General features: G+C 47.5%; 1 protein-coding gene across 2 annotated transcripts in view; it reads right to left on the reverse strand.

The window, feature by feature from the left end:
• Positions 1-27,969, reverse strand: part of LOC115134963 (E3 ubiquitin-protein ligase MARCHF8-like) — a 204,461-nt gene that overhangs the window by 52,611 nt on the left and 123,881 nt on the right. For both annotated transcript variants that reach the window (XM_029669086.2, XM_029669084.2), the window contains exon 4: positions 3,739-3,818. In XM_029669086.2, the coding sequence (XP_029524946.1) occupies positions 3,739-3,818 (80 nt within the window). The remainder of the gene's footprint in view (positions 1-3,738; positions 3,819-27,969) is intronic.

The raw sequence follows: 27,969 nt of genomic DNA on the forward strand, positions 1-27,969 counted from the left end.
GTAATAAATAATGTGGAAATTGAGCAAGTTGAGATGACTAAACTGCTTGGAGAAACACTAGATTGTAAACTGTCATGGTCAAAACATGTTGATGCAGTAGTAGCTAAGATGGGGAGAAGTCTGTCTGTAATAAAGCGATGCTCTGCCTTCTTAACAACACAATCAACAAAGCAGGTCCTACAGGCCCTAGTTTTGTCGCAACTTGACTACTGTTCAGTCGTGTGGTCAAGTGCCACAAAAAAGGACAGAAAAATTGCAATTGGCTCAGAACAGGGCAGCACAGCTGGCCCTTGGAGAGCTAATATTAATAATATGCATGTCAATCTTTCCTGGCTGAAAGTGGAGGAGAGATAGACTTAATCACTACTTTTATTTATGAGAGGTATTGACATGTTGAATGCACCGAGCTGTCTGTCTAAACTACTGGCCCACAGCTCGGACACCCATGCATATCCCACAAGACATGCCACAAGAGGTCTCTTCACAGTCCCCAAGTCCAGAACAGACTATGGGAGGCACACAGTACTACATAGAGCCATGACTACATGGAAATCATGGAAATTCCACATCAAGTAACTGACGCAAGCAGTAAAATTAGATTTAAAAAACAGATTAAACAACACCTTATGGGGACTGTGAAGCAACACAAACATTGACACACACACACACACACACACACACATACACACACACATATACATACATGGATTTAGTACTGTAGATATGTGGTAGTGGTGGAGTAGGGGCCTGAGGGCACACAGTGTGTTGTGAAATCTGTGAATGTATTGTACTGTTTTAAAATTGTATAAACTGCCTTAATTTTGAGGGACCCCAGGAAGAGTAGCTGCTATGGGGATCCATAATAAATACAAATACAAACAGGAAGTGTCAGTAGTGATCTCAATCCATGAGTACATCCCAAATGGCACCCTATTACTCTTTATAGTGCACCACTTTAGGAATAGAGTTCAATCAAAGCTCCTTAAGGTTCTATACTTGTCTTGTTCTCTATAGGGAGTAACAAGTCAGGACACCATCCACCTGTGTCTGTGTGTTCGTCTGTCTCTGTCTCTGTCTCTCTCTCTCTGTCAAGTCAGTACACCATCCGCACCCCTCTCTCTGTCTGCCTGTCTCTCTGTCTGTCTGTCTGTCTGTCTGTCTGTCTGTCTGTCTGTCTGTCTGTCTGTCTGTCTGTCTGTCTGTCTGTCTGTCTGTCTGTCTGTCTGTCTGTCTGTCTGTCTGTCTGTCTGTCTGTCTGTCTGTCTGTCTGTCTGTCTGTCTGTCCCTGTGGATTGCCAGACTTAATCATTTAAATCCTACTTAGCAAGTAGAAAAATAAAACACACCCACGCAAGCCTTGCACTCACACACCTACACTTGCCTACGCAGTACATACACCTGACACGAGTCAGGTCATGAGCTACCCGACCTTGGTCTGACACAAAGTGTGTGTGTGTATACATGTATGCGTGTATACGTCTGTGTGTCATGCCTTATAAGGCTATTTGAAGCCAATAATCTGCCTGTTGATCCCTAGCCTGAACCCACTCCCAGAGCGCTCATGTTCCTCTCTCCCAGGACAACTACCTCATTTGAGCTGGGTCAGGGAGTGAGTGGCGTGCAGGAATCTACCACCACAAGGTTGAAAGGGGGTGGACCACAGGACTCTACCACCGCAAGGTTGGAAGGGGGTGGACCACAGGAATCTACCACCACAAGGTTGAAAGGGGGTGGACCACAGGACTCTACCACCGCAAGGTTGGAAGGGGGTGGACCACAGGACTCTACCACCACAAGGTTTAAGGGGGGTGGACCACAGGACTCTACCACCACAAGGTTTAAGTGGGGGTGGACCACAGGAATCTACCACCACAAGGTTGAAGGGGGGTGGACCATAGGAATCTAGCACCACAAGGTTGAATGGGGGTGGACCAAAGGACTCTACTTCCACGTCACGTCACAAGGGTGTTCAGGCTCTACCACTTCACAGGATGGGCTGGGCAGGACTCTACTACGTCACATCCCAGGAGGGGTGAGCAGGATCCAGCAATGGCATTCTATGGAACTCTACCACAAAACAGCACAGGGTGACAATCCAGGAATCACCCACCTGCAGCAGTCTCCGGACAGCGAATAGGGAGAGAGCGGGCCTGGCGTGAGCGGCCCTGTTTTCTCTGAGTGGGTGGGTGACGAACACTGGTCCAGAAACGAAAACTGGTCCAGATCGCTGTCTTCGTCCATGTAGCAGAGGGGGGCTTCCCCGAGGAGAGCCGCTACCCCGCCTCCAGCATCTTTTCCTGGGATTCCAGCCCCTGTCCAAGCCCCGGTCCTTCCCTTGGGGACCTCGAACACCTCATCATCCCCCAAGAGGTCCTCTGCTCCCCCCAGGGGAGGCTCACTGCCCCCCATCAGGGCGCTGAAGGATTTGGCGATGTGGAGGCGGGAATCGTAGCTCCCCAGCTCAGAACACTGGAGACTGGCCGAAGTAGAGGAGCGAGAGAAAGGGAGGAAGAGGCGGAGGAGGTTGGAGCTGGGAGGGTGGAGCTGGGAGTTAGGAGGAGGAGGAGGGGGGACGCCGGTAGAGGGAGGTTGGAGGCAGTGTTGGGGGTTGAGGTATTTGTAGTTGTTGGTGAACGAGGGGACGAGGTGAGGGTGTGTGTGGGTGTGTGTGTGCGTGGGGAACGAAGGTAGGTTTGAGGCCTGGTGTGGGAGTGTGGCTGCTTTGCCGTTGAGTGCCTTTGATTTACGGTCTGTGTTGGGTGGTTCGGGTTTAACCTCCAGCTCTCCTTCAGAACAGGTCCGGTCTATGAAGTGCAGTCCACTACAGAGACTATCCATGCGCTGGCCAACATCGTTCAGAGAGTGAGAAAACTTCAGTGTCCCATTGACTGTGGAGGGGCGGAGCAATGAAAACCATTCCGTTCCGAATGAGACCCCGCCCCGGGCTTTGGGGGGCTTGAAGGCTGGGGGAGCGTCCAGGCAGAGCGTTGTCATGGAGATGTCTCCTCCTGACTCCTGAGAGGTTTTACCGTTTGAGTTCAATAGAACCACGGCGGTCTGCAAAGGCTTCTGGGAGCACTGATCTGGAGATGTGACGGTAAGGCTGTGTGTGAGGGAGTGGAGGGATAGAGGGGTGAGGGATGGAAGTTGGAGGAGTGGAGGGATGAAGGGATGGAAGTTGGAGGAGTGGAGGGATGAAGGGATGGAAGTTGGAGGAGTGGAGGGATGAAGGGATGGAAGTTGGAGGAGTGGAGGGATGAAGGGATGGAAGTTGGAGGAGTGGAGGGATGAAGGCATGGACAGGTGGATGATAGTGGAAAACCGGTACAGGAGAGAGGAGAAGAGAGACAAGCAGGAGGGAGGAGAGAGGGGTAGAAAAAAGAGAAATGAAACAAAAGGCCAGCGTGCATTCAAAGAAAGAAAACACGATGGAGAATTAAAACAGGGAAACAAGGTGGTTGGTGTAAAGCAGACAATATGACAATGGACAATAAAGTGTTCTTCTTCAGTACAGTGTAGTACTCCTCACTTCCAACTCTAGCTCCTATCTATTCTGTTTGGCATTAGGCAACACCATCTGTGACCCGTCTTTCATAATATCAACTATTCATGGGTCTGCCTTGCCCTCAGCAGCCCAATGCAATTGAAGGATGTAAACCAGCAGATGTCATGGTTGGAGGGTTAAAGGTCAGGGGGTTAGAGTTCAAAGGTTATTATTTAAAGGTGTGTGTACAGTACCTGCAGATGTCCTGGTTGGAGGGGGTGACCGACGTTCGTGAGAAGTTGCAGGGGGCGTTGACGGAGGTGGGGCTCCCCGCCTGAGGGAGAGAGCGAGAAATACAAAAATAACTCTGATTAGTCTCATTGGCATCACCAGATGCCTGCATATACAGTAAAGAGTAGTGCTGAGTGATTAACCGACTACGTTAGGTTAGATACACACAAACCACACGAGAGAGAAATGAACACAACACAACGATGAGAGAAAGGATAAGAGAGTTTGTGAAAGAATGCCTAGTTAACTAGGATGACTAAAGACAGTATAGTATGGGGATCACAGAGATAACTTTGTCTGGCTGGCAGGCTGCTACTGCCTGAGCAAGCACGAGATGATAACTTTGTCTGGCTGGCAGGCTGCTACTGCCTGAGCAAGCACGAGATGATAACTTTGTCTGGCTGGCAGGCTGCTACTGCCTGAGCAAGCACGAGATGATAACTTTGTCTGGCTGGCAGGCTGCTACTGCCTGAGCAAGCACGAGATGATAACTTTGTCTGGCTGGCAGGCTGCTACTGCCTGAACAAGCACGAGATGATAACTTTGTCTGGCTGGCAGGCTGCTACTGCCTGAGCACGAGATGATAACTTTGTCTGGCTGGCAGGCTGCTACTGCCTGAACAAGCACGAGATGATAACTTTGTCTGGCTGGCAGGCTGCTATTGCCTGAGCACGAGATGATAACTATGTCTGGCTGGCAGGCTGCTACTGCCTGAGCAAGCACGAGATGATAACTTTGTCTGGCTGGCAGGCTGCTACTGCCTGAACAAGCATGAGATGATAACTTTGTCTGGCTGGCAGGCTGCTACTGCCTGAACAAGCACGAGATGATAACTTTGTCTGGCTGGCAGGCTGCTACTGCCTGAACAAGCACGAGATGATAACTTTGTCTGGCTGGCAGGCTGCTACTGCCTGAGCACGAGATGATAACTTTGTCTGGCTGGCAGGCTGCTCCTGCCTGAGCACGAGATGATAACTTTGTCTGGCTGGCAGGCTGCTACTGCCTGAACAAGCACAAGATGATAACTTTGTCTGGCTGGCAGGCTGCTACTGCCTGAACACGCACGAGATGATAACTTTGTCTGGCTGGCAGGCTGCTACTGCCTGAACAAGCACGAGATGATAACTTTGTCTGGCTGGCAGGCTGCTACTGCCTGAGCAAGCACGAGATGATAACTTTGTCTGGCTGGCAGGCTGCTACTGCCTGAGCAAGCACGAGATGATAACTTTGTCTGGCTGGCAGGCTGCTACTGCCTGAGCACGAGATGATAACTTTGTCTGGCTGGCAGGCTGCTACTGCCTGAACACGAGATGATAACTTTGTCTGGCTGGCAGGCTGCTACTGCCTGAACACGAGATGATAACTTTGTCTGGCTGGCAGGCTGCTGTTTCGTATTGCGTCAGATGGAAATATTGACGAATACGCTGATTCGGTGTGCGAGTTCATTAGAACGTGCGTCGAAGATGTCGTTCCCATAGCAACGATAAAAACATTCCCAAACCAGAAACCGTGGATTGATGGCAGCATTCGCGTGAAACTGAAAGCGCGAACCACTGCTTTTAATCAGGGCAAGGTGTCTGGTAATATGTCCGAATATAAACAATGCAGCTATTCCCTCCGCAAGGCTATTAAACAAGCTAAGCGTCAGTACAGAGACAAAGTGGAATCTCAATTCAATGGCTCAGACACAAGAGGCATGTGGCAGGGTCTACAGTCAATCACGGACTACAAGAAGAAACCCAGCCCAGTCACGGACCAGGATGTCTTGCTCCCAGGCAGACTAAATAACTTTTTGCCCGCTTTGAGGACAATACATTGCCACTGACACGGCCTGCAACGAAAACATGCGGTCTCTCCTTCACTGCAGCCGAGGTGAGTAAGACATTTAAACGTGTTAACCCTCGCAAGGCTGCAGGCCCAGACGGCATCCCCAGCCGCGCCCTCAGAGCATGCGCAGACCAGCTGGCCGGTGTGTTTACGGACATATTCAATCAATCCCTATACCAGTCTGCTGTTCCCACATGCTTCAAGAGGGCCACCATTGTTCCTGTTCCCAAGAAAGCTAAGGTAACTGAGCTAAACGACTACCGCCCGTAGCACTCACTTCCGTCATCATGAAGTGCTTTGAGAGACTAGTCAAGGACCATATCACCTCCACCCTACCTGACACCCTAGACCCACTCCAATTTGCTTACCGCCCAAATAGGTCCACAGACGATGCAATCTCAACCACACTGCACACTGCCCTAACCCACCTGGACAAGAGGAATACCTATGTGAGAATGCTGTTCATCGACTACAGCTCGGCATTCAACACCATAGTACCCTCCAAGCTCGTCATCAAGCTCGAGACCCTGGGTCTCGACCCCGCCCTGTGCAACTGGGTTCTGGACTTCCTGACGGGCCCCCAGGTGGTGAGGGTAGGCAACAACATCTCCTCCCGCTGATCCTCAACACGGGGCCCCACAAGGGTGCGTTCTGAGCCCTCTCCTGTACTCCCTGTTCACCCACGACTGCGTGGCCATGCACGCCTCCAACTCAATCATCAAGTTTGCGGACGACACAACAGTGGTAGGCTTGATTACCAACAACGACGAGACGGCCTACAGGGAGGAGGTGAGGGCCCTCGGAGTGTGGTGTCAGGAAAATAACCTCACACTCAACGTCAACAAAACTAAGGAGATGATTGTGGACTTCAGGAAACAGCAGAGGGAACACCCCCTATCCACATCGATGGATCAGTAGTGGAGAGGGTAGCAAGTTTTAAGTTCCTCGGCATACACATCACAGACAAACTGAATTGGTCCACTCACACTGACAGCGTCGTGAAGAAGGCGCAGCAGCGCCTCTTCAACCTCAGGAGGCTGAAGAAATTCGGCTTGTCACCAAAAGCACTCACAAACTTCTACAGATGCACAATCGAGAGCATCCTGGCGGGCTGTATCACCGCCTGGTACGGCAACTGCTCCGCCCTCAACCGTAAGGCTCTCCAGAGGGTAGTGAGGTCTGCACAATGCATCACCGGGGCAAACTACCTGCCCTCCAGGACACCTACACCACCCGATGTTACAGGAAGGCCATAAAGATCATCAAGGACATCAACCACCCGAACCACTGCCTGTTCACCCCGCTATCATCCAGAAGGCGAGGTCAGTACAGGTGCATCAAAGCTGGGACCGAGAGACTGAAAAACAGCTTCTATCTCAAGGCCATCAGACTGTTAAACAGCCACCACTAACATTGAGTGGCTGCTGCCAACACACTGTCATTGACACTGACCCAACTCCAGCCACTTTAATAATGGGAATTGATGGAAATGATGTAAATATATCACTAGCCACTTTAAACAATGCTACCTTATATAATGTTACTTACCCTACATTATTAATCTCATATGCATATGTATATACTGTACTCTAGATCATCGACTGCATTCTTATGTCACTAGCCACTTTAACTATGCCACTTTGTTTACTTTGTCTACATACTCATCTCATATGTATATACTGTACTCGATACCATCTACTGTATGCTGCTCTGTACCATCACTCATTCATATATCCTTATGTACATATTCCTTATCCCCTTACACTGTGTATAAGACAGTAGTTTTGGAATTGTTAGTTAGATTACTTGTTGGTTATCACTGCATTGTCGGAACTAGAAGCACAAGCATTTCGCTACACTCGCATTAACATCTGCTAACCATGTGTATGTGACAAATAAAATTTGATTTGATTTGATTTGAGGCTGCTACTGCCTGAGCACGAGATGATAACTTTGTCTGGCTGGCAGGCTGCTACTGCCTGAACAAGCACGAGATGATAACTTTGTCTGGCTGGCAGGCTGCTACTGTCTGAACAAGCACGAGATGATAACTTTGTCTGGCTGGCAGGCTGCTACTGCCTGAACAAGCACGAGATGATAACTTTGTCTGGCTGGCAGGCTGCTACTGCCTGAGCAAGCACGAGATGATAACTTTGTCTGGCTGGCAGGCTGCTACTGCCTGAACAAGCACGAGATGATAACTTTGTCTGGCTGGCAGGCTGCTGCCTGAACAAGCACGAGATGATAACTTTGTCTGGCTGGCAGGCTGCTACTGCCTGAACAAGCACGAGATGATAACTTTGTCTGGCTGGCAGGCTGCTACTGCCTGAGCAAGCACGAGATGATAACTTTGTCTGGCTGGCAGGCTGCTACTGCCTGAGCACGAGATGATAACTTTGTCTGGCTGGCAGGCTGCTACTGCCTGAGCACGAGATGATAACTTTGTCTGGCTGGCAGGCTGCTACTGCCTGAGCAAGCAGGAGATGATAACTTTGTCTGGCTGGCAGGCTGCTACTGCCTGAGCAAGCACGAGATGATAACTTTGTCTGGCTGGCAGGCTGCTACTGCCTGAGCAAGCACGAGATGATAACTTTGTCTGGCTGGCAGGCTGCTACTGCCTGAACACGAGATGATAACTTTGTCTGGCTGGCAGGCTGCTACTGCCTGAGCACGAGATGATAACTTTGTCTGGCTGGCAGGCTGCTACTGCCTGAACAAGCACGAGATGATAACTTTGTCTGGCTGGCAGGCTGCTACTGCCTGAACAAGCACGAGATGATAACTTTGTCTGGCTGGCAGGCTGCTACTGCCTGAACAAGCACGAGATGATAACTTTGTCTGGCTGGCAGGCTGCTACTGCCTGAGCACGAGAAGATAACTTTGTCTGGCTGGCAGGCTGCTGGCAGGCTGCCTGAACAAGCACAAGATGATAACTTTGTCTGGCTGGCAGGCTGCTACTGCCTGAACACGCACAAGATGATAACTTTGTCTGGCTGGCAGGCTGCTACTGCCTGAGCAAGCACGAGATGATAACTTTGTCTGGCTGGCAGGCTGCTACTGCCTGAGCAAGCACGAGATGATAACTTTGTCTGGCTGGCAGGCTGCTACTGCCTGAGCACGAGATGATAACTTTGTCTGGCTGGCAGGCTGCTACTGCCTGAACAAGCAGGAGATGATAACTTTGTCTGGCTGGCAGGCTGCTACTGCCTGAGCAAGCACGAGATGATAACTTTGTCTGGCTGGCAGGCTGCTACTGCCTGAGCAAGCACGAGATGATAACTTTGTCTGGCTGGCAGGCTGCTACTGCCTGAGCACGAGATGATAACTTTGTCTGGCTGGCAGGTTGCTACTGCCTGAACACGAGATGATAACTTTGTCTGGCTGGCAGGCTGCTACTGCCTGAACAAGCACGAGATGATAACTTTGTCTGGCTGGCAGGCTGCTACTGCCTGAGCACGAGATGATAACTTTGTCTGGCTGGCAGGCTGCTACTGCCTGAACAAGCACAAGATGATAACTTTGTCTGGCTGGCAGGCTGCTACTGCCTGAACACGCACGAGATGATAACTTTGTCTGGCTGGCAGGCTGCTACTGCCTGAGCAAGCACGAGATGATAACTTTGTCTGGCTGGCAGGCTGCTACTGCCTGAGCAAGCACGAGATGATAACTTTGTCTGGCTGGCAGGCTGCTACTGCCTGAGCATGAGATGATAACTTTGTCTGGCTGGCAGGCTGCTACTGCCTGAGCAAGCAGGAGATGATAACTTTGTCTGGCTGGCAGGCTGCTACTGCCTGAGCACGAGATGATAACTTTGTCTGGCTGGCAGGCTGCTACTGCCTGAACAAGCACAAGATGATAACTTTGTCTGGCTGGCAGGCTGCTACTGCCTGAACACGCACGAGATGATAACTTTGTCTGGCTGGCAGGCTGCTACTGCCTGAACAAGCACGAGATGATAACTTTGTCTGGCTGGCAGGCTGCTACTGCCTGAGCAAGCACGAGATGATAACTTTGTCTGGCTGGCAGGCTGCTACTGCCTGAGCAAGCACGAGATGATAACTTTGTCTGGCTGGCAGGCTGCTACTGCCTGAGCACGAGATGATAACTTTGTCTGGCTGGCAGGCTGCTACTGCCTGAACAAGCAGGAGATGATAACTTTGTCTGGCTGGCAGGCTGCTACTGCCTGAGCAAGCACGAGATGATAACTTTGTCTGGCTGGCAGGCTGCTACTGCCTGAGCAAGCACGAGATGATAACTGTCTGGCTGGCAGGCTGCTACTGCCTGAGCACGAGATGATAACTTTGTCTGGCTGGCAGGCTGCTACTGCCTGAACACGAGATGATAACTTTGTCTGGCTGGCAGGCTGCTACTGCCTGAACACGAGATGATAACTTTGTCTGGCTGGCAGGCTGCTACTGCCTGAGCACGAGATGATAACTTTGTCTGGCTGGCAGGCTGCTACTGCCTGAACAAGCACGAGATGATAACTTTGTCTGGCTGGCAGGCTGCTACTGTCTGAACAAGCACGAGATGATAACTTTGTCTGGCTGGCAGGCTGCTACTGCCTGAACAAGCACGAGATGATAACTTTGTCTGGCTGGCAGGCTGCTACTGCCTGAACACGAGATGATAACTTTGTCTGGCTGGCAGGCTGCTACTGCCTGAACACGAGATGATAACTTTGTCTGGCTGGCAGGCTGCTACTGCCTGAGCACGAGATGATAACTTTGTCTGGCTGGCAGGCTGCTACTGCCTGAACAAGCACGAGATGATAACTTTGTCTGGCTGGCAGGCTGCTACTGCCTGAACAAGCACGAGATGATAACTTTGTCTGGCTGGCAGGCTGCTACTGCCTGAGCACGAGATGATAACTTTGTCTGGCTGGCAGGCTGCTACTGCCTGAGCACAAGATGATAACTTTGTCTGGCTGGCAGGCTGCTACTGCCTGAGCAAGCACGAGATGATAACTTTGTCTGGCTGGCAGGCTGCTACTGCCTGAACAAGCACGAGATGATAACTTTGTCTGGCTGGCAGGCTGCTACTGCCTGAACAAGCACGAGATGATAACTTTGTCTGGCTGGCAGGCTGCTACTGCCTGAACAAGCACGAGATGATAACTTTGTCTGGCTGGCAGGCTGCTACTGCCTGAACAAGCACGAGATGATAACTTTGTTTGGCTGGCAGGCTGCTACTGCCTGAACAAGCACGAGATGGTAACTTTGTTTGGCTGGCAGGCTGCTACTGCCTGAGCACGAGATGATAACTTTGTTTGGCTGGCAGGCTGCTACTGCCTGAGCACGAGATGATAACTTTGTCTGGCTGGCAGGCTGCTACTGCCTGAACACGCACGAGATGATAACTTTGTCTGGCTGGCAGGCTGCTACTGCCTGAGCACGAGATGATAACTTTGTCTGGCTGGCAGGCTGCTACTGCCTGAACAAGCACGAGATGATAACTTTGTCTGGCTGGCAGGCTGCTACTGCCTGAGCACGAGATGATAACTTTGTCTGGCTGGCAGGCTGCTACTGCCTGAGCACGAGATGATAACTTTGTCTGGCTGGCAGGCTGCTACTGCCTGAACAAGCACGAGATGATAACTTTGTCTGGCTGGCAGGCTGCTACTGCCTGAGCACGAGATGATAACTTTGTCTGGCTGGCAGGCTGCTACTGCCTGAGCACGAGATGATAACTTTGTCTGGCTGGCAGGCTGCTACTGCCTGAACAAGCACGAGATGATAACTTTGTCTGGCTGGCAGGCTGCTACTGCCTGAGCACGAGATGATAACTTTGTCTGGCTGGCAGGCTGCTACTGCCTGAACAAGCACGAGATGATAACTTTGTTTGGCTGGCAGGCTGCTACTGCCTGAACAAGCACGAGATGGTAACTTTGTTTGGCTGGCAGGCTGCTACTGCCTGAGCACGAGATGATAACTTTGTTTGGCTGGCAGGCTGCTACTGCCTGAGCACGAGATGATAACTTTGTCTGGCTGGCAGGCTGCTACTGCCTGAACACGCACGAGATGATAACTTTGTCTGGCTGGCAGGCTGCTACTGCCTGAGCACGAGATGATAACTTTGTCTGGCTGGCAGGCTGCTACTGCCTGAACAAGCACGAGATGATAACTTTGTCTGGCTGGCAGGCTGCTACTGCCTGAGCACGAGATGATAACTTTGTCTGGCTGGCAGGCTGCTACTGCCTGAGCACGAGATGATAACTTTGTCTGGCTGGCAGGCTGCTACTGCCTGAACAAGCACGAGATGATAACTTTGTCTGGCTGGCAGGCTGCTACTGCCTGAGCACGAGATGATAACTTTGTCTGGCTGGCAGGCTGCTACTGCCTGAGCACGAGATGATAACTTTGTCTGGCTGGCAGGCTGCTACTGCCTGAACAAGCACGAGATGATAACTTTGTCTGGCTGGCAGGCTGCTACTGCCTGAGCACGAGATGATAACTTTGTCTGGCTGGCAGGCTGCTACTGCCTGAACAAGCACGAGATGATAACTTTGTTTGGCTGGCAGGCTGCTACTGCCTGAACAAGCACGAGATGGTAACTTTGTTTGGCTGGCAGGCTGCTACTGCCTGAGCACGAGATGATAACTTTGTTTGGCTGGCAGGCTGCTACTGCCTGAGCACGAGATGATAACTTTGTCTGGCTGGCAGGCTGCTACTGCCTGAACACGCACGAGATGATAACTTTGTCTGGCTGGCAGGCTGCTACTGCCTGAACAAGCACGAGATGATAACTTTGTCTGGCTGGCAGGCTGCTACTGCCTGAACAAGCACGAGATGATAACTTTGTCTGGCTGGCAGGCTGCTACTGCCTGAGCACGAGATGATAACTTTGTCTGGCTGGCAGGCTGCTACTGCCTGAGCACGAGATGATAACTTTGTCTGACTGGCAGGCTGCTACTGCCTGAACACGAGATGATAACTGTGTCTGGCTGGCAGGCTGCTACTGCCTGAGCACGAGATGATAACTTTGTCTGGCTGGCAGGCTGCTACTGCCTGAGCACGAGATGATAACTTTGTCTGGCTGGTAGGCTGCTACTGCCTGAACACGAGATGATAACTTTGTCTGGCTGGCAGGCTGCTACTGCCTGAACACGAGATGATAACTTTAAGGAATTCAAAATAATAGTCATCAAATAAAAACGAAGTAATATACACAACTAAAATATTGTATTATTTCATAGTAATTTAAAATGTTCTATTGATGTCTACCCAATGTGGACCTGACAGAGACAATATTTTGACAATTGAATGTTCACTATTTTTGGCTTGGAAAGCTCTAATCATTGTATTGTCATTATTTCATAATGCATTTCTTGTTTATTTATTTTTATTGGAACCGAAATCGAAAACCGTTATTATTTTTTAATAATTGAAACGAAACAAACTAGAAAAGCACTAATCACTGAGCAGTCGTAGAGAGAGAGCTGGCCTCTGATTAGCTGTATACTTCCTCAGATATACATTGAACAAAAATATAAATGCATGAGCTGAAAATAAATATCCTGAAACACAAGAAGCTTATTTCTCTTAAATTTTGTGCACAATTTGTTTACATCCCTGTCTGTAATAAAGCCATTTTGTGGAGAAAAACTCATTCTGATTGGCTGGGCCTGGCTCCCCAGTGGGTGGGCCTATTCCCTCCCAGACCCACCCATGGCTGCACCCCAGCTCAGTCATGTGAAATCCATGGATTATGGCCTAATGAATTTATTTCAATAGACTTCCTCATGAACTGTAACTCAGTTACCTAGAAATTGTTGCATGTGGCGTTTATATTTTTGTTCGGTGTACTATATCCCATTTAGCAGACGCGTTTTAAGCGTTCAGTTCCACATAATGCACATTTCTATCCAGCCCGCGCAATGATTTGGGTTGTCTATTCATTTTGACCAGCTTCCATACCGCCCGTGATGCGCTGCACTACATGTCACAGCAACTACCGCCAACGTGATACACGCTAAACCGCTGTGCATTACCACACACACACACACACGAGCCAGCCAGTGTGCTGTATCATGTCATCACTAATGGCACAGACCGAAAGTTTAAACGTGGTGTAGGCTAAATGTCCATGCCAAGTTTCCGTTCCAACAGGTCATTGCTGTAGCCTACAGAAAATGTCATCTTGTTTGTCAACAAGTTAAAGATAAAATATTCACACATGGTTATAAATGACTACTAAAGGACAACAGGACACACACGCGAGTATAAATGAGTCAACAGCTGAGTCAGCTACTTTTTGAAATTACTGCCTGATGCGCTTGCATCTGTGAATGGACTGTCAATTGCTTTGCTTTCGTGTCCCGTTTATTTCTTTTCTTTCGTGTGTCGGGTTTACAGCGCGCAGCGGAGGGAAGTGTACAGACACAGTACAGTCCTAGCTAGGCTACTAAAATGTTGCAGCCTAGCTTCGTTTTTTAAAGCTTGACAATGAATAACCTAAACCTATTTATCTCTTCAGTAAAATGGCACCGGAGAAGAAGGCTGACGTTCTATGTGTACCCAAATTATTGTGTTTTTTGTTCGTTTATTTGCATTGTTTGTAACTTATTATTTAACTTATTTTGTACATAATGTTGCAGCTACGTCTCTTATGACCGAAAATTACTTCTGGACAGCGATTACTCACCACGGACTGGCAGAATCCTTTTTTTTTAACCTTTAACGAGTCTGACAGCCCAACACAAATAATATACTGCTTTCTCGGGAACAGGCCCAGATCTCGGCAATTTGCTTGAAGAGGAGGCAGAGAAAAAGGAGCCAGATGGCAGGCTGCCTTCTGAGAATTCATAGGCAATCGAATAAACCCCCACTTCCATCCACTCTGCTAGCAAACGTGCAATCTTTGGAGAATAAAATAGATGACCTACGTGTAAGATTAAACTACCAACAGGACATTCAATACTGTAATATCTTATGTTTCACGGAGTCGTGGCTGAACGACGACACTATCAACATACAGCTGGCTGGTTATACGCTGTACCGGCAGGATAGAACAGCGGCGTCTGGTAAGACAAGGGGCGGCGGTCTATGTATTTTTGTAAATAACAGCTGGTGCACAATATCTAAGAAAGTCTCAAGCTATTGCTCACCTGAGGTAGAGTATCTCATGATAAGCTGTAGACCACACTATATTCAGAACCACATTCCTGTAAAGCTTAGAGAAGATCTAATGTTAAATACTGTTGAAGTAATATGGCTACAGGTTCATCTGCCTCACCTAAAGCCCATTCTTATGGGAAGCTGCTATAGACCACCAAGTGCTAACAGTCAGTATCTGGATAATGTGTGTGAAATAATTTTTTAATGTATGTGATATCAAAAGAGAAGTATATTTTCTGGGTGATTTAAATATTGATTGGCTATCATCAAGCTGCCCGCTCAGTTAAAAAACTTCAAACTGTAACCAGTGCCTGCAACCTGGATCAGGTTGTCCGTCAACCTACCAGGGTAGTTACAAACAGCACAGGAATTAAATCATCAACATGTATCTTTACTAATGCTGCAGATATTTGCTTTAAAGCAGTATCCAAATCCAAAGGATGTAGTGAACACAATATAATAGCCATATTTAGGAATACCAAAGTTCCAAAGGCTGGGCCTAATGTAGTGTGTAAGAGGTCATACAATAAGCTTTGTAGTGATTCATATGTTGATGTAAAGAATATTTGCTGGTCTGTGGTGTGTAATGAGGAGCAACCAGACGCTGCACTTGACACATTTATGAAACTACTTATTCCAGTAGTAACTGGAAAACACGCATCCATTAATGAAATGACTGTAAAAACGGTTAAATCCCCTTGGATTGATGGGGGATTGGAAAATTGTATGGTTGAGAGGGATGACGCAAAAGGTATGGCAATTAAGTCTGGCAGCCCAACTGACTGGCAAACATACTGCAAATTAAGAAATCATGTGACTAAACTAAATGAAAAGAAACTACACTACGAAACAAAGATAAATTATATAAAGAAATATAGTAAAAAGCTTTGGGGCACCTCAAATGAAATTTTGAGGGAAAAAAGCCTACTCGGCTCCTTCATTCATTCAATCAGATGGCTCATTCATCACAAAGCACACTGATATAGCAAACTACTTTAATGACAGCATTGAATGAGCTGTATTCAGGCCATAAGCAAACAAGAAAAACGCTGACCCAGGGGTGTTGCTCCTAGTAGCCGGGGACTTTAATGCAGGGAAACTTAAATCTGTTTCAGCAAAGATCTTTGGACCACCTTTACCTCACACACAGAGACACACACAAAGCTCTCCTTCGCCCTCCATTTGGCAAATCTGACCATAATTCTATCCTCCTGATTCCTGCTTACAAGCAAAAAGTAAAGCAGGAAGCACCAGTAACTAGATCAATAAAAAAGTAGTCAGATGAGCTACAGGACTGTTTTGCTAGCACAGACTGGAATATGTCCCGGGATTCCTCTGATCGCATTGAGGAGTATACCACCTCAGTCATTGGCTTCATCAATAAGTGCAGCGATGACATCGTCCCCACAGTGACCGAACGTACATACCCCAACCAGAAGCCATGGATTACAGGCAACAACCGCACTCAGCTAAAGGCTAGATCTGCCGCTTTCAAGGTGCGGGACTCTATTTTAGTATAATAATTTGTATTTTTTATTGAACCTTTATTTAACTAGGCAAGTCAGTTAAGAACAAATTCTTATTTACAATGACGGCCTACCCCGGCCAAACTCGGACAACGCTGGGCCAATTGTGCGCTGCCCTATGGGAATACCCCCGGATGTGATGCTTTTTCCAATTTTTACTAACGACATGCCACTGACTTTGAGTAAAGCCAAAGTTTCAATGCATGCGGATGACTCAACGCTATACACGTCAGCTACTACAGTGACTGAAATGACTGCAACACTCAACAAAGAGCTGCAGTTAGTTTCAGAGTGGGTGGCAAGGAATAAGTTATCCCTAAATATTTCTAAAACTGTAAGCATCAAACAGGCAAAGCGTCAATAAAGGACTAGGATTGAATCGTACTACAGGGCTTGCAAACAATTCCAGACTACAAAGGGAAGCATAGCCGAGCGCTAAACTACTTCTTTGCTCGCTTTGAGGACAAGACAGTGCCACCGACACGGCCCGCTTCCAAAACCTGCGGGCTCTCCTTCACTGCAGCCAACGTGAGTGAACCCTCTCAAGGCTGCCAGCCCGGCATCCCCAGCCGTGTCCTAAGAGCATGCACAGACAAGCTGGCTGGTGTGTTTACGGACATATTCGATCTATCCTTATCCCAGTCTGCTGTTCCCACATGCTTCAAGAGGGCCACCATTGTTCCTGTTCCCAAGAAAGCTAAAGCTAACTGAGTTAAATTACTATCGCCCCTTAGCACTCACCGTCATCATGAAGTGCTTTGAGAGACTAGTCAAGGACCATATCACCTCCAGCCTACCTGACACCCTAGACCCACTCCAATTTGCATACCTCCCCAATAGGTCCACAGACAACGCAATCGCAATCACACTGCACACTGCCCTAACCCATCTGGACAAGAGGAATACCTATGTAAGAATGCAGTTCATCGACTACAGCTCAGCATTTAACACCATAGTACCCTCCAAACTTGTTATTAAGCCCGAGACCCTGGGTCTCGACCCCGCCCTGTGCGACTGGTTCCTGGACTTCCTGACAGGCCATCCCCAGGTGGTGTGGGTAGGAAACAACATCTCCACCCCGCTGATCCTCAACACTGGAGCCCCACAAGGGTGCGTTCTCAGCCCTCTCCTGTACTCCCTGTTCACCCATGACTGAGTGGCCATGTACGCCTCCAACTCAATCATCAAGTTTGCAGACGACACTACAGTGGTAGGCTTGATTACCAACAACGACGAGACAGCCTACATGGAGGAGGTGAGAGCCCTCAGAGTGGTGTCAGGAAAATAACCTCACACTCAACGTCAACAGAACAAAGTAGATGATCGTGGACATCGGGAAACAGCAGAGGGAGCAGCCCCCTATCCACATCGATGGGACAGTAGTAGAGAAGGTGGAAAGTTTTAAGTTCCTCTGTGTACACATCACGGACAAACTGAAATGGTCCACCCACACAGACAGCGTGGTGAAGAAGGCGCAACAGTGCCTCTTCAACCTCAGGAGGCTGAAGAAATTTGTCTTGTCACCAAAAACACTCACAAACTTTTACAGACGCACAATCGAGAGCATCCTGTCCGGCTGTATCACCACCTTGTATGGCAACTGCTCCGCTCACAACCGCAAGGCTCTCCAGAGGGTAGTGAGGTCTGCACAACGCATCACTGGGGGCAAACTACCTGCCCTCCAGGACACCTACACCACCCGATGTCACAGGAAGGCCAAAAAGATCATCAAGGACAACATCCACCCGAGCCACCGCCTGTTCACCCCATTATTATCCAGAAGGCGAGGTCAGTACAGGTGCATCAAAGCGGAGACAGAAAGAAGCTGTTTTTCAGTCTATCTCAAGACCATCAGACTGTTAAACAGCCACCACTAACATTGAGTGGCTGCTGCCAACATACTGACTCAAATCTCTAGCCACTTTAATAATACAAAATTGGATGTAATAAATATATCACTAGCCACTTTAAACAATGCCACTTTATATAATGTTTACATACCCTACATTACTCATCTCATGTATATACTGTACTCTATACCATCTACTGCATCTTGCCTATTCCGGCCATCGCTCATCCACATATTTTTATGAACATATTCTTATTCATTCCTGTAGTTGTTGTGAAATTGTTAAGATTACTTGTTAGACATTACTGCATGGTCGGAACTAGAAGCACAAGCATTTCACTACACTCGCATTAACATCTGCTAACCATGTGTATGTGACAAATACAATTTGATTTGATTTGCCCGAATCTGTAATACCAATATGTTTTAAGCAGACCACCATAGTGCCTGTGCCCAAGAACACTAAGGTAACCTGCCTAAATGACTACCGACCCGTAGCACTCACGTCCGTAGCCATGAAGTGCTTTGAAAGGCTGGTCATGGCTCACATCAACACCATTATCCCAGAAACCCTAGACCCACCTGAATTTGCATATCGCCCCAACAGATCCACAGATGGTGCAATCTCTATTGCACTCCACACTGCCCTTTCCCACCTGGACAAAAGGAAAACCTATGTTAGATTGCAATTCATTGACTACAGCTCAGCATTCAACACCATCGTGCCCTTAAAGCTCATCAATAAGCTAAGGACCCTGGGACTAAACACCTCCCTCTGCAACTGGATCCTGGACTTCCTGACGGGCCGCCCCCAGGTGGTGAGGGTAGGTAACAACACATCCGCCATGTTGATCCTCAACACAGGGGCCCATCAGGGGTGCGTGCTCAGTCCCCTCCAGTACTCCCTGTTCACTCATGATTGTACAGCCTGGCACGACCCCAACACCATCATTACATTTGTGGATGACACAACAGTGGTAGGCCTGATCACCAACAACGATGAGACAGCCTATAGGGAGGAGGTCAGAGACTTGTCCGTGTGGTGCCAGGACAACCTCACCCTCAACGTGATCAAGGCAAAGGAGATGATTGTGGACTACAGGAAAAAGAGGACCGAGCACACCCCTATTCTTATCGATGGGGCTGCAGTGGAGCATTGAGAGCTTCAAGTTCCTTGGTGTCCACATCACCAACAAATTAACATGGTCCAAGCACACCAAGACAGTCATGAAGAACATATTCCCCCACAGGAGACTGAAAAGATTTGGCATGGGTCCTCAGATCCTCAAAAGGTTCTATAGCTGCACCATCAAAAGCATCCTGACTGGTTCCATCACTGCCTGGTATGGCAACTGCTCGGCCTCCGACCGCAAGGCACTACAGAGGATAGTGTGAGCGGCCCAGTACATCACCGAGGCCAAGCTTCCTGCCATCCAGGACCTCTATACCAGGCGGTGTCAGAGGAAGGCCCTAAAAATGGTCAAATACTCCAGCCACCCTAGTCATAGACTGTTCTCTCTGTTACCGCATGACAAGCGGTACCGGAGCACCAAGTCTACGTCCAAGAGGCTTCTAAAATAGCTTGTACCCCCAAAGCCATAAGACTCCTGAACATCTAATCAAATGGCTACCCAGACTATTTGCATTGTCCCCCGTCCCCCCTTTACACCACTGCTACTCTCTGTTGTTATCATCTATGCACAGTCCCTTTAATAACTCTACCAACATGTATATACAATATTCCCTCAACTAACCGGTGCACCAGCACATTGACTCGGTACCGGTACCCCTCTGTTTATAGTCTAGCTATTGTTATTTTACTGCTGCTCTTTAATTACTTGTTACTTTTATTTCTTCTTCTTATCCCTATTTTTTTTTAACTGCATTGTTGGTTAGGGGCTTGTAGGTAAGCATTTCTCTGTAAGGTCTACTACACCTGTTGTATTCAGCGGCTGTGCCTAATGAAATTTTATTTTATTTTGTTTTAATATTTTAAAATGCTATGTACATCAGTGGATATTATAAAAGGGCCATATTTATTCAAATAAAACAATGGCCAGTTTGGGCCAATTGTTTGTACGTAAAATAAAACAGAATAGGCTATGTCTGGCCCATGAATTCGTTGTGTTTTGTTTCCCAATATGGCCCATGTGCTGATTGAGTTTCACACCCCTGACTTAGGAGATAAAAGGAATTCAGAGGGAAGCTGTCAGAATGCCGATCAAACATACACAGTACAGCTGGCTGCTAGCTCACATTACATTGCGACTAGCTGGCAAAACATTTGGAAAAAACACTTGGAGAACCAATTTGAATACTAAACTACTTCTACAGATATATTTTCAGTTGGTTTGGTTTATTAATTGGCTGTTAATTTAAAGGTCGAACATGAGGAAAGTGTTAACTTTTTCCATAGACTCAATAGAGTACTTCAATCCTGCCCGCTAGCCTGGATTATAAAGATCATGGCCGTGAATAAGCTCTCTATACCTCATTAAGACCCATATTAGCAGCACTGGTGTGGTAGTAACAAATGGGATCAGAACTCCTTTCTCATAGTAGAGGAGTAGAGGAGTAGTAGTAGAGGAGTGAGGTGATATCCAATGTCCCAGTACACCTGCTGTAGAGAACAGAAGCTCTGCTATCGGACGCCTACCGAGCCACAGGCACTGTGTTTTAGTCTCTACTATGTACCACCCACTAATTACCTATTGATTCAATCTGGAACTAAGGGGCAATTCATAGCTCAGGGGCTGACGAGATCAATAAAGAATTCAATGTCCATCCCTGCCTTTCACCCTCGCTGTAGCTGTCTCCTTCTGTGTCTGTCTGCCTCGCTCTCCCTCTCCGTATCCGTATCTGTATCCCTCTCTCTCGCTGTAGCCGTCTCTCCTTCTGTCTGTCTGCCTCTCTGTCTGCCTCGCTTTCCCTCTCCGTATTTGTATCCCTCTCTCTCGCTGTAGCCGTCTCTCCTTCTGTCTGTCTGCCTCCCTGTCTGCCTCGCTCTCCCTTTCCCTCTCCATATCTGTATCCCTCTCTCTCTCTGTCTGTCTGCCTCCCTGTCTGCCTCGCTCTCCCTTTCCCTCTCCATATCTGTATCCCTCTCTCTCACTGCAGCCGTCTCTCCTTCTGTGTCTGTCTGTCTGCCTCGCTCTCCCTTTCCCTCTCCATATCTGTATCCCTCGCTCTCACTGTAGCTGTCTCTCCTTCTGTGTCTGTCTGTCTGCCTCGCTCTCCCTCTCCATATCTGTATCCCTCTCTCTCTTGCTGTAGCTGTCTCTCCTTCTGTGTCTGTCTGCCTCGCTCTCCCTCTCCATATCTGTATCCCTCTCGCTCTCACTGTAGCTGTCTCTCCTTCTGTGTCTGGCTGCCTCCTTGTCTGCCTCACTCTCTGTATCTGTATCCCTCTCTCTCTTGCTGTAGCTGTCTCTCCTTCTGTGTCTGGCTGCCTCCTTGTCTGCCTCGCTCTCCATATCTGTATCCCTCTCTCTCTCACTGTAGCTGTCTCTCCTTCTGTGTCTGTCTGCCTCCTTGTCTGCCTCCCTCTCCATATCTGTATCCCTCGCTCTCACTGTAGCTGTCTCTCCTTCTGTCTGGCTGCCTCCTTGTCTGCCTCGCTCTCCCTTTCCATATCTGTATCCCTCGCTCTCACTGTAGCCATCTCTCCTTCTGTCTGGCTGCCTCCTTGTCTGCCTCCCTCTCCGTATCTGTATCCCTCTCTCTCTTGCTGTCTCTCCTTCTGTGTCTGTCTGCCTCGCTCTCCGTATCTGTATCCCTCTCTCTCGCTGTAGCCGTCTCTCCTTCTGTCTGTCTGCCTCCCTGTCTGCCTCGCTCTCCCTTTCCCTCTCCATATCTGTATCCCTCTCTCTCACTGCAGCTGTCTCTCCTTCTGTGTCTGTCTGTCTGCCTCGCTCTCCCTTTCCCTCTCCATATCTGTATCCCTCTCTCTCTTGCTGTAGCCGTCTCTCCTTCTGTCTGTCTGCCTCCCTGTCTGCCTCGCTCTCCCTTTCCCTCTCCATATCTGTATCCCTCGCTCTCACTGTAGCTGTCTCTCCTTCTGTGTCTGTCTGCCTCGCTCTCCCTCTCCGTATCTGTATCCCTCTCTCTCACTGTAGCTGTCTCTCCTTCTGTGTCTGTCTGCCTCCTTGTCTGCCTCCCTCTCCATATCTCTATCCCTCGCTCTCACTGTAGCTGTCTCTCCTTCTGTGTCTGGCTGCCTCCTTGTCTGCCTCGCTCTCCGTATCTGTATCCCTCTCTCTCTTGCTGTAGCGGTCTCTCCTTCTGTGTCTGTCTGCCTCCTTGTCTGCCTCCCTCTCCATATCTGTATCCCTCTCTCTCACTGTAGCTGTCTCTCCTTCTGTGTCTGGCTGCCTCCTTGTCTGCCTCGCTCTCCATATCTGTATCCCTCTCTCTCTTGCTGTAGCTGTCTCTCCTTCTGTGTCTGTCTGCCTCCTTGTCTGCCTCCCTCTCCATATCTGTATCCCTCGCTCTCACTGTAGCTGTCTCTCCTTCTGTGTCTGGCTGCCTCCTTGTCTGCCTCGCTCTCCGTATCTGTATCCCTCTCTCTCTCTTGCTGTCTCTCCTGTGTCTGTCTGCCTCGCTCTCCATATCTCTCTCTGTCGGCTGATTTTCTTTCTATCTCTGTTTTTTTTCCACACACTATGTAAAGGAAGGAAGGAAAAGAGAAGCACATAGGAGGAGTGTGAGAGGATCGAAACAGAGGAGCTGTCTTTATGATCAAACAGACAAGACTATATTTAACCGTGGAAGGAGAACATTTACATAGTCTTTTATTAAACACCAGCAAGAGATAGACGGGAATAATGAGGACATGAATTTGTTATCTGTAAAACTATCAGATATACAGTAAAAATGGGGCTTCTATAAATGCTTGACAATCCCTGAATGATTTACGGTACTAAACGTATGTATATATCGCTCCTCTCCCTCTCTCTCTAATTGATCCCCCTCTCCCATCATCTCACCCTTCTCTCCATCGCCTCTCTATACCCCTCTCGGTCTGGATGGAGAATAGTAGAGACTAAGAAGAATAAAGACAGAAGTATTTAATGTGAATGAACATGATGTCCCCAGACAGAAATAGAACGAAAATCCAGAGACAAGAAGATTTGTTTCTATTAAGGTAAATCCAATCATTGTCTGCCAATCTGTATGACTACGAGCACAGATCAGAATGGATCAGGTATTGATGGTCAGGGGCTATAAACTGTACTAACATTATACAATGTACTTTTTATTGTTTCTATCCAGTATCGTTAGAACTGTATGAAGCAGATGATAAAATAAACAGTAAAAACTACATCTTTGCCACATAGACGAAGTTAGAAGCTTCTATCCAAAGTGACTTAAAGTACAATGAATGAATACATTTTTCAGAATGTGTATGTGATCCCTGCAGGAAACGAGCCCACAGTCGTGGCAAGTTCTAACAGAGTCTGTTAATGTGTGTCAGAATAACCACACCATTTACCATTCTTGGTAATACCTCAAACACATCTCTAACCAACCGTCTGCTCTCTGTTTGCACAGCAAACATATCCTTGGTCTTTAAATTTCAGGTATTTCTCCTCAATGAGATAAAGTAATCTCAATGGTATGAGTCTTACTGAGGCCGAAGACCAAAGCAAATAACCAAGAAGAGGCAGACTCAATCCAAACTAGTTACCATGACACTTACCACAATAACAACTTGAAGATGGCAGCGATTGCTACCGAGAGCAGATTTCAATCAAAATAATTAATCCCACTGCCAAAAGGAGCGAGGAACATCTACTAGCCAAGACGCAGATGGCCTACATGTGAGTTATATTGGTACGACTGTGGCAATTGTATAGGAGTACAAAGCAAATAGTCTACGGTCACTTCCTCATGGTCTAAGCAAGGTGAAGGAATTGGAGAAAGAAACAGAATGTACAAGACAGGAGGCCTATTCAGCCACATAGGAACATGAAAGGTCAATAGAAAATAATTGGTTTATGCAGTTGCATGGCAGCACAAAATAAATAGTATACTGTAGGGTGTCCAATCAAAAAAGTATCTTTTGACAAAATGGGTCAAATAATAAATGATAAGTGTCTAGACAACCCTGTAAGAAAACCAAAAGTCCAAACCTCATGTCTCCATCATAATCCGTTCAAAAGTGATTGGAGTTTTTACCCTTGTAGGGTGGCCAGAATTAGGGTGACTAAATCAATGATGGCCAGAGGAAAAAAGTGATCATAAATCTTGAAAATTCCATCGCATCAGCTAGTCTGGATGCAAGAACTGAGGCCACTGGCTACTTGACAGGCTCACTTTCCCATTGAACTCATCATATTTCTTCTTGAATCCGCAGGACATAAAACAATAACAGAGGTATATACAGTACATTGATTTTGAGACATGACATGTAGTATTTCATATTTTAGTAGATTTCTCACAAAAACAAGCGTCTCTCTATGAAATGTCAACGGAGCACTGAGCGTATACCAAGCTATTTACTTTCAAAGCCTTTTACATTTCATTCAGCTGTGACCCCCAGAAACAACTTTGACGACGACCACCACAAAATGTTAAATTCTCAAAGGTCGTTACGAGGAATATGGGTTACGAAATCCCACTTTTTGAATATAACTATTATAATATGTTAGAGAAAGACCCCACTGAATGATTCAGAACATGAATGATATTTGTCTTGGTAAAATGTATTTTATAACATAAAGAAGTGAAATTCCATCACCAACGCACGTTTTCACCCACTCTGACACCTTATATCAGGGATCATCAACTAGATTCAACCGCAGTGCGATTTTTTTCTTGAATGGTCAGGGGGCCGGAACATAATTACAAATAATTTGTATACTGCAAATTGACCACAATAAGCCCAAACAGATATAATTGCTTACATTTGTATACGATCACATATATCTATTATGAGTGGGAATACTTTGGAACAGATTTCCAAAATGAAAATCACTTGTTTTTACAAACTGCAAAGTGCAGTGTGCTCCAAACTAAATAGTGAGAGTGTGAACAAGCTGTCAGCATTGGAGAGAGAACAAGAGACCGGGCCTAAACAGTAGCAAATTTCCGCAAACTACTGCAAACTGTAACAAACCATAAGAAATTACTCAAAACTACAGCAGTGTCTCTCAAATTACAGCAGTGTCTCCCAAACTGTATAAGTGTTTCCTGCAGGAGTGTCTCCCAAACTGCAGGAGTGTCTCCCAAACTACAGAGTTGTCTCCCAAACTACAGAGTTGTCTCCCAAACTACAGGAGTGTCTCCCAAACTACAGGAGTGTCTCCCAAACTGCAGGAGTGTCTCCCAAACTGCAGGAGTGTCTCCCAAACTGCAGGAGTGTCTCCCAAACTACAGGAGTGTCTCCCAAACTGCAGGAGTGTCTCCCAAACTACAGGAGTGTCTCCCAAACTGCAGGAGTGTTTCCCAAACTACAGGAATGTCTCCCAAACTGCAGGAGTGTCTCCCAAACTGTATAAGTGTCTCCCAAACTGTATAAGTGTTTCCCAAACTGCAGGAGTGTCTCCCAAACTACAGCGGTGTCTCCCAAACTACAGCAGTGTCTCCCAAACTACAGGAGTGTCTCCCAAACTACAGGAGTGTCTCCCAAACTGCAGGAGTGTCTCCCAAACTGCAGACTGCAGGAGTGTCTCCCAAACTGCAGGAGTGTCTCCCAAACTGCAGGAGTGTCTCCCAAACTACAGGAGTGTCTCCCAAACTGCAGGAGTGTCTCCCAAACTACAGGAATGTCTCCCAAACTACAGCAGTGTCTCCCAAACTACTGGAGTGTCTCCCAAACTACTGGAGTGTCTCCCAAACTACAGCAGTATCTCCCAAACTACAGGAGTGTCTCCCAAACTACAGGAGTGTCTCCCAAACTGCAGGAGTGTCTCCCAAACTACAGGAGTGTCTCCCAAACTGCAGGAGTGTCTCCCAAACTACAGGAATGTCTCCCAAACTGCAGGAGTGTCTCCCAAACTACAGCAGTGTCTCCCAAACTACAGCAGTGTCTCCCAAACTACTGGAGTGTCTCCCAAACTACAGCAGTGTCTCCCAAACTACTGGAGTGTCTCCCAAACTACTGGAGTGTCTCCCAAACTACTGGAGTGTCTCCCAAACTACAGCAGTGTCTCCCAAACTGCATGATGTTAGTTAGTGTAACAGTATAACTTTAGACCGTCCCCTCGCCCATACCCGGGCGCGAACCAGGGACCCTCTGCACACATCAACAACAGTCACCCTCGAAGCATCGTTACCCATCGCTCCACAAAAGCCGAGCCGTGGCCATTGCAGAGCAAGGGGAACTACTACTACAAGGTCTCAGAGCAGGTGACATCACCGATTGAAACGCTATTTAGCGCGCCCAGCTAACTAAGCTAGCCGTTTCACATCCGTTACATTAGCGTGACTGATGAAGGGCAGCTCAGAGAGCTGCAGGTCAGAGCTGTGTGTGTGTGTGTGTGTTTTTGTCAGGGATGTAATACTTTAATACTGTACTCCCAAATCAGTATGGGAGGCCTCCCAGGGCCCAATAACACACAGCTGGAGCAGCTCAACTAGTACCATGCTTGATACATCTAGGTTCTCTTAACAGAAGCTCATAGCTAGTTTGTAGGATGAAAGAGGTGCAAATGAATTCATATGTAGACTGGTCTTATGTGCTTCTGCCTGTGCATTGCTTGCTGTTTGGGGTTTTAGGCTGGGTATCTGTAAAGCATTTTGTGACCACTTCTAATGTAAAAAGGGCTTCATAAAAATAGATGTAATTTGACTCAGAATTAGTATGGCATTGAGTTGGTGCAGCACATCCTCTCAGCTCTGACCACAGTAATAGGTTTATTTCAGTAGCAATATGGTAGCTGCTCTAGTGATGTTGGAAGTAAATTAATAACATGTATACTAGGAACTCTTCTCTAACCAAGTCATCTATATTACTGTTTCTTGCTATCTTAGCAAAACTGTAATGTGACAGAGAAATATCAGCTAGCTAACATCAGACAGGCTAGCCAACTGCAGATAGCTATCCCCCAAGCTATGCTAACTAGCTTCTGTCAGCTTGGCTTAACACAAGGTCAGCACCGGTTTTACGTTGTATTTGCTTCTTCTTCTCTACTTTAGCTCCCACATAAAACTGAATTAGCTCTTGTTTGTTGTGATTAAACGGCAGACCCCCCCCAAAAAAACACCCAAATGAAACCACACCCCGAAGACAACTCGTTTGCCTTCAGTCATGTCCAGTAGCATTTCTCAATAACGAGCATTGATGAAAAACAAGGCCAAATCGGGAAGTGCAGTTCTCTACGAAAAATTCCTTACCAAAAAAAAAGTTTTTTTTTTCTACAAGATTAAAATCACAGTTATCACAAAACATAGTATTTTCTGTGTATGGCCTGGGGAAAGTTGTGTAATTTAAATAAAAACCAGAGAGGCTATCTTGGTGAATTTGCGAGGAATACAAGACAAGACATTGCAAGATAACGTTACAGATTACCAAGACATATGCGCACAGACGGTTCTTTCTGCCTGCCCCCTCCTCTCTCTCCCTCCCCCATGCTGGCTCGTCTACTCTTTCTCTCCGTAATGATGCGAGTGTGTGTCGTGTAGAATATTCTAGCCTATTCATTGATGAATACTTTACTGAAGTTGCGAGACATTGTAGACCAAGAAATTGCATGATACAGCATCGCGAGAAACAGCTTTTGATTGCCGTTTGATAGGCCTAGTGCATGGTTCTGACTGTCTGGTGGTCGACCTGCCTATACTGGTAGATAGGCCTAGTGCACGGTTCTGACTGACTGTCTGGTGGTCGACCTGCCTATACTGGTAGATAGGCCTAGTGCACGGTTCTGACTGACT

The sequence above is a fragment of the Oncorhynchus nerka genome, linkage group LG10, assembly GCF_034236695.1.
Source record: "Oncorhynchus nerka isolate Pitt River linkage group LG10, Oner_Uvic_2.0, whole genome shotgun sequence".
Taxonomy (NCBI): domain Eukaryota; kingdom Metazoa; phylum Chordata; class Actinopteri; order Salmoniformes; family Salmonidae; genus Oncorhynchus; species Oncorhynchus nerka.